Below are 8,112 nucleotides of genomic sequence, written 5' to 3'. Positions count from 1 at the left end.
TAATCTAGAAGCGAAAGATGTTGGAGACAGCAAGGCTATGCGAGAGGGAAGATAATTTATTGTCATCCGGACGTTTTATCTTAAAAAAATGTAAATGACAAATGTTTTTGAAACACCTTTTTAAAGCTTCCACCATATGAATGAAAATGGCACTAATATGTTTTGATTGATTGATGCCCAAATGAATTCAAGTTTTTATTCTTATTTTATTTTTGAATGTACAAATTTTGATCCTGCGGTACATCTTATAGTAATGTTTTGGACATTATTATTATTCTTGCATAGGTTTTCTAAATACAACTCGTTCCCCAGATATGAATTGAGCAGAGTCTCATTAAGGGATATTTAGAGGATACTTGACTGGGGAGGGGTTTTACATTTAAGAGTTGTCCGGATCAGATAATCAGGATTAGCAGCGTATATTGCAGCATAGTTATGAACTACATTGTGGAGGGCATTTCGGGGGAAAGAAGACAACAGCAAAGGTATTGCAATCTGGTTTTTATTGGCCAACTTTGTTTAAAGATGCGTTTACTTTTTGTGCTAGATGCCAACAAATTGGAAACATTGGCAAGAGGAACAAGATGCCACTTACGTCATTCATAGTGGTGGAATTATTTGACGTCTGGGGTATAGATTTCATGGGTCCATTTCCTAACTCTTATGGTTATACGTACATGCTTGTTGTTGTAAATTACGTGTCTAAATGGATTGAGGCAATCACCACAAAAACTAATGATGATAAAAATGTACTTAGTTTCCTTAAAGATTTGATTTTCCCAGGGTATGGTACCCCTAGAACTATTATTAGTGACGGGGGGAGTCATTTTGTAATAAGTCTTTTGCAGATTTATTGAAGAAGTACAATGTCACTCAGAAAGTGGCCACCCCATATCACCCTCAAACTTCAAGGCAAGTAGAGGTGAGTAATAGGCAAATCAAAGAGATTTTGGATAAGACAGTGAACACATCTAGAAAGGATTGGGCGTTAAAGTTGAATGATGCTCTATGGGGCATATAGGCTAGTTTTTGGAAAGGCATGCCACTTACTCATGGAATTAGAGCATCGAGCTTATTAAGCCATTAAACGGTTAAATTTCAACATGGACAAAGCCAGAGAGGCAAGGAAAATGCAAGTAAATGAGTTCGAAGAGCTTAGGAATGAAGCGTATGAAAATGTGAAGATTTACAAAGAACGAATGAAGCTCTATCATGATAAAGCAATACAACGCAAGGAATTTCGTCCAGGTATGAAAGTTTTGCTTTACGACTCACATTTGCGACTTTTCCAGGAAAGCTGAAGTCACGATGGATGGGACCATATAAAGTGCCCGAAGTGTTTCCTCATGGTGCAGTGAAAGTTCAAAACCTAAAGACAGGGAGTAATATCAAGGTTAATGGGCATTGGTTGAAACCATACTTGGAAGATTTCCTTTCAAAACAAGTGGTGGAATACCTCGACGATGTGAAGTAAAAGACCATGCACTCCGTCTTGCATAGACGTTAAATAAAACGCTTACTGGGAGGCAACCCAAGTTTTTTTTATTTATTACTTTTACTTTTACATTATTCTTGTTTATGTGTTAGTTTTAATTTTTTTCTATTTTTTAGGAATAGCTGTTTTGCGCCATGACCTAGATTTTTCATGCTAAGGTGCAAAAAGGGACCACAAGGTAGAAACTTCATGCTGGGGCATGGCATTTTTTCACGTCCCAGCTCGAAAAAGGGAGAATCCGATCACGAATCCACGCCGCGACACAAAAATGCCTTCCAAGACAGAAACTTAATGCTGCTGCGTGACAATTTTTCGTTTTGCAGTGTGATCCCCCTCCATAACACAAGCGCCGTGGAGCGAATCAGGTTATATAAAAAAAGAAAAAAACCTAGATTTTTCTTTTCTCCTCAGCCATTCTTTCAAGCCGTAGCACCATTCCACACTCTCCTCTCCAATCAATTTTTTTTTTTTTTTTTCGCTTTTTACTCTAGAATCTACTCCATTCACCACATCTTATCCCTTCCCACATAACCAAAACACTTACCTTCCTTATATTTTGCAGGATGATATCGAATTGAAGAAGAAGAGGTTAGGGTTTGTGATTTCAGGTTTTTCAATTGGAGAAATTTTCTTCAATCTAAAGCTTCAGACTCATTCTTGGTACCTTGGTAAGCCCTTTTCATTCATAATTGAAGCATAAATTGTGCATGTTTATGCAGATTGGGCACTTGGGACACTTTACACCGAATGCTTTGATAAATTGTCTTATGGATTGTGTTGGGCGACTAATTGCGATTGTTTGTGGCTAGTTTCAAGTGAAATTGTAAATTTTTGAATGAATTAGTGTATTCTACTTGTGTGATGCCAGCTGCCTTGATTGGAATTGAAGTGTATTTGGGTTCATTTAAGTGTGTGGGCGTGAGTGTGTGTGTGGTGCAGTGGGGTACTGATTGAATTGTGGTGTAGTGTTGGGTGTTTGATTGGGGTTAATTTGAGTGGAACTTTCAAGAGTTTCCATGTGTATTGTGCATTGTGTGAGTGTGCAACTGTGGCAGGTTGTAACGCCCACATTGAGGTATATAACTTAACTTATGCCCTTATGCCCTTAGTTGAATTTTGTTAAAGTTATTTTGAGAAAAATGTGAAGAAAATCCCTTAAATTTTCATTAGGGGTAAAATGGTCTTTTCACTCAAAATTAGTTGAAAAATTGCGGAGTGAAAAGAGATAGAAGTTCATGGAGAATGCAATAAAAATGAGGGCATTATTGTAATTGACTAAGGGACATAGATGGAATTTCATAGAAAGTGCAAGGGCAAAATGGGAAACTACATATATATATATATATAATAAGAGTTCAAGAGGAGAAACCCTAGCCACTCTATCCCTCCATTCATGCCATTCTCTACTCAAATTCTCTCAAATTTCTTCACTAGATTTCCAAGGAAATTCATAGATTTTTGGTATTTTTGAGTGGATTTTCAATCCTAAGCATCCAAAGGTAAGATTCTAGCATCAAGATATGAGATTAAATTTTAAAGTTTTGAATTCTTATGGTTTTATATGCTTAGGGTTTAAGAGGAAAGGGAATTCTATCAAAGAGAGATTATAGTGTTGGAGTTGCTCAAATTCAAGGTAAGTAAATCCTACCCTAAGTATGATTTAAGTTAAGATGTGTAGAGAATTTTCTTTATGCATATACATGTGTTATAAGTAGAATTGTTGATGGATTTGGTGTTGAATGATGATTAGAACCTATCCATGAGAGTTTGTGTTGGTGTAGTTGATGCTTGATGCATGTTTGGATGAAATTTGGAAGAATTGAAGTGGAAATTTTGGAGTGTGCATTTTGGGCAGATTTGGTGTTAAATATGGAGGGATTTATTCCCAATTTTTGGTGGCTTAGAAAAGAGATAGAAGTGTAGCCAAATTAGAGTTTGAGTATGCATGCAATTTGTTTGATGAAAATCTTAAGAGAAAACATGTTACCATGGCTGCCCTGTCACGTCTGTGACCTTTTGAGTGATTTTTGGATATCTTACAAATTGAACTGGGTTGAGACTTCAACATAAAAGTTGTAGCCCTGTCTCTAAGCTTTAAAACGAGACCAAGACCATAGCAATCTGATATGTATAACTCAAGTTATGCCTTCTTGAATATGACATGTGCAGAATGACTACCTCAAAAATGCTTCCAATTTATTAGTTTATTTTTTTCAAGTATGGGAATGTTGTTGGACATATTTGAATTATGAGAAGTGCTTTTGATTGTATGATGATGGGTTGAAGTTTGATTGAAGTTGAAAGAAGTTTGAGTAAACTTTTGGGAGTGTTTTTCCTTGACAGGTTTTGTGATGATACAAGGGAGCTTTACTCCCATTTTGGATGGTTAAAGAAAGAAGAAGAGTTATAGCTAAAGTAGAATTTATGTTTGCACATTTATTGTTTGATGAAATGCCCAAGAGAAGCATGAGTATGAGTAGAGAACCTTAATTTCATGCAACATTGCATATTTGCATTTCATGAGTGCATCTAAGAAAGAATTATAAGCATGAGCCATCCACATACATTTATTTGCATGTGTGCAATAACTTAAGATAGAATAAAGAATTTTAAAGAATAAAGCACTCTAAGAGTAAAGAGAAAGAAAGAAAAAGCACTAGAGAATAAAAGAAAGAAAAGTGTTAAAGAAGAGAAAAGAATAGGTTGTTGCGATGTGGAACCCATGAGTGACAGAGAAGAATAGTCCCACATACACGCTGCCTTCAGTGAGCGGCCTTAGAATCAGAAAGAAGTAAGTGTACAGTTCGTTAGAAGTGTATGTGGATGAGAAATGTACCAACAAAATTTACTTACATGCACGCCGCCTTTAGTGAGCAGCCTCAGAATCAGAAAGAATAGTTGTACAGTCCGATAGAAGTGCATGTAGATGAGGATTGTACTCACTCACATGGCCAGGGTTCCGAATCCATGCCTCAACCGAGTCTGATCGGCATAGAAAGAAAGAAAGAATAGAACACAGAAAGAAAGAACAGAACAGAAAGAAAGAAAGAATAGAACACAGAAAGAAAGAATAGAACAGAACGAAAGAAAGGATAGAACACAGAAAGAAAGAACAGAACAGAAAGAAAGAAAGAACAGAACAGAAAAAAAAAAAAAAAAAGAATAGAACACAGAAAGAAAGAACATAATAGAAAGAAAGAAGAGAAACAGAAAACAGAAAAGAAATTGCATTCTTTATGCATTTATGCACATGCATCATGGCATTCATATTATTCAGAATTAGTTTCTCCAATTATGCTTACATGTTAGTAAGTGAGAAAAAGAATAGAGAAAGAACAGAAAGATAGAACAGAAAAAGAATAGAGAAAGAACAGAGAGAAATAATAGAAAAGAACAGAGAAGAAGAGAGAAGTGTGATGTAAGGAAAGAATTCAGAATATGAGCAACGGAGATAGAAGGGTAGCATAACGGGTTTACTTACTGAGCCATTAGTGCTCACGCCGTTGTTTTCAATGTTTTTTGCAGATAGTAGATGAGATGTGGTTGCTTGGAATGTCAAGATGCGGAAGGGTCGGGCAACATTGTTGAGCTTCTTGAGAAATTTATTTACACTATGTATAGTTATGTATATATAAAGAAAATTTGGGCCCATTATTTTATACTCGTCCACATGTATATTTTCGTAATATATATATTTAGTTAATTTTACTGTTTATTTTATGAGTATACTTGCTAGAGAGAGAGTCATTACACGGGTGGTGTAGGCTTGTTTGTGTATTGTGTTGGTTAGTTTGTGTTAGGCTGAATAGGTGAAGAGTGTTGTTGATTGAAGCTCTCAAAGTGTGTGAGATGGCACCTACCAAGAGACCTAGAAACAACCCCATGTTCGAGTTATGTGCGCTTTGTAAGTCCTGCAGCAGAGAAAAGTTATATTGAGACCGTGACTGGTAGTCGCAGGTTTGTAGACAAAAAGGGGTTTGATTTTGAGAATGAGGAGCCAAGGGTTACTAATGTCATTAGAGAGATGAAATGGGAGAAATTATGTTCTCATCCTGAGCCTGCCGTTGAACGTTTGGTAATGGAAAGACGGGAAGATTAGGATTAGAGGAATGGAGGTTTGCTTTTATATAGCAACAATTAATCGATTTTATGGCCTCCACGATATTCTAGTGGCAGAGGATGAATTAAATACATTCTTCAAGGACCCAGATTATGGATTTGTTTTGCAGAATTTAAGCACTAGTCAAGGTGAATGGAAAGTGTCTAAGGACAATTACAAAGGCATTCTAGCAAAATTCTTGACACCCCTACATTGATTGTGGTAGTATTTTGTGTGTGCCTCGATTTTCCCCATTGTTCATCACAGCATAGTAGACACAGAAAGGGCACTATTGCTTTATGGTATTGGTCAGCGGATACGGGTAGATGTGGGCAATCTTATTTATTATCGGATTCTACACGCAACAAGAAACCCATCAGTGTCCTACTTGTTCCCTAATTTGATCACTGCCTTATGTAAGTAAGTTGGAGTGCCAATAGAGNGTTCATACTAAGTAGGTAAGCCTTGTTCATCCTAATTTGCAGTGTTTGTTTGCACATATTACCGAAAAAAATGAATTGGAGTGCATTAGGAACTGAAATATGTGTGAATAGTACAGTAGATTGAGTTGGTGTTGTGATTGTGTTTGATGGCATTATGCTTGGGTGATTGAGATTATGGGTAATGTTGGGTGAGTGTTGAGGTTGTTTTGATATCAGATTTGATTGACATTGTCAAGTAGAGTGCATGGTGGGAGTGTGTGTGCAGTGTTGAAGAAAAATTAAGGTGTCTTTGTTGGATTATTTAGTGTTGTATTGTGTGGTGTGCTATAGCTGATATTGGTTGTAGTGTTAGTCTTGTGGTTGTGCAGTGAAAGTGTGCATAAGGCTGAATTTGCGTAGAGTGTTGTTGACTGCAACTCTCCTTGTGTTGTGAGATGGCGCCCACCAAGAGACCTAGAGACAGCAGGGCTACTGCTAAGGGGAAAAAAAAAAAAAAAAAAAAAAGCAGCCCCACGGCCAAGTTATGTGCGCTTTGTAAGTCTGGCAGCAGAGAAGAGGTATATTGAGACCGTGACGGGTGGTCGTGGGTTTGTAGACGAAAAGGGATTTGATTTAGAGAATACGTAGCCCAGGGTTACTAATGTGATTAGAGAGATGAAATGGGAGAAATTATGTTCTCATCCTGAGCCTTCCATTGAACCTTAGGTAATGGAATTCTTCGCTAACGAGTATGAAAGCAAAAACAGGAAGATTAGGATTAGAGGAGTGGAGGTTAGCTTTGATACAACAACAATTAATCGATTTTATGGCCTCCCTGATATTCCAGTGGTAGAGGATGAATTAAATACATACTTCAAGGACCTAGATTATGGATTGGTTTTGCAAACTTTAACCGCTGGTCAAGGTGAATGGAAAATGACTAAGGACAATTACAAAGGCATTCTGGCAAAATTCTTGACACCCCTGCATTGATTGTGGCAGTGTTTTGTGTGCACCTCAATTTTCCCCACTGTTCATCACAACACAGTAGACACAGAAAGGGCACTATTGCTTTATGGTATTGCTCAGCGGATGCGGGTAGATGTAGGCAATCTTATTTATTATCGGATTCTGCATGCAGCGAGAAATCCATCAGTGTCTTACTTGTTTCCTAATTTGATCACTGCCCTATGCAAGCAAGCTGGATTGCTGATAGGGGACGATAAAGTCCAAAGAAAGCTATCATCCTCATTGAATGGTGCCTTTTATCTGAAGTTGCATGGTCAGAACACAGGAGCAGTCTAGAATCTCTGACCAAGGCCTATTAAGAGCACTTCATGTCCATCCACTTCTGTGCCCCCACCCTTGTCAAATCCATTGTAGAGTATGAGAGATCAACTGACCCGAGTGAGTGATGAGGTGTCCCGAATGTGGCCATGGCAGACTTGGGCCACAGATCAGATGACTTATCAGGCAGAGTGTTGGCAGACTATGCAACAGATTCAGTAGTTCCACCTTACTCAGGCTGGGGCCGATAGTATTCAGCCTCAGTTTCAGTTTCTGATGTATCCTGGGGTTTTTGAGCCTGATGTGCCAGATTATATGCCTGATGAGGAGCAGAGCAATGAGGAGTAGGATGATGAGGAGTGACAAGAGGAGAGTGCGGGATCCGAGGGATGTGGATAGTTGTTATTTCATTTGTTTCTGTCTTTCATATGTTGTGTGCATGTTTTTGTTTTGTTGATGACATTTGCCGTATTTTCATTTTCATTTTCAATTTATAGTTGGTTAAGTGTAGACACTTCTCAAGTATGTTTGGTTGTATTTTTCTATTTGTTGTTTATTTCTTCCCAAACTTATGATCTTTAACAAGAATGTGGTTTCTACTTCAAGGATACCATGTTGTTTCTTTTGTTGGTAGATAGTTGAATCCAATACTAGGCGGACACTTGGGGCTACATAGCATTCGCGTTTTATGATGTTTCAACATGGTTAATTAATTCTTTCTCATAACCTCCTAATTGCTTTGATTGCCACATTGGGGACAGTGTAGGATTTAGGTGGGGGGTGGGGACTTGCGTCAATTTATTTGTAGG

The 8,112-nt window shown here is 37.7% G+C and overlaps 1 protein-coding gene across 1 annotated transcript; it reads left to right on the top strand.

Moving 5' to 3' along the window:
- The first annotated feature begins 1,103 nt into the window (after positions 1–1,103).
- On the top strand, positions 1,104–1,474 carry LOC116139706. Its single transcript, XM_031425360.1, has 2 exons — positions 1,104–1,248; positions 1,293–1,474. The coding sequence occupies exons 1-2, from the start codon at positions 1,104–1,106 to the stop codon at positions 1,472–1,474; spliced, it is 327 nt and encodes a 108-aa protein (XP_031281220.1).
- The last annotated feature ends 6,638 nt before the right edge of the window (positions 1,475–8,112 follow it).

The sequence above is a fragment of the Pistacia vera genome, unplaced genomic scaffold, assembly GCF_008641045.1.
Source record: "Pistacia vera cultivar Batoury unplaced genomic scaffold, PisVer_v2 Contig358, whole genome shotgun sequence".
Lineage (NCBI taxonomy): Eukaryota > Viridiplantae > Streptophyta > Magnoliopsida > Sapindales > Anacardiaceae > Pistacia > Pistacia vera.
This window is presented reverse-complemented; position numbering and strand designations above follow the sequence as displayed.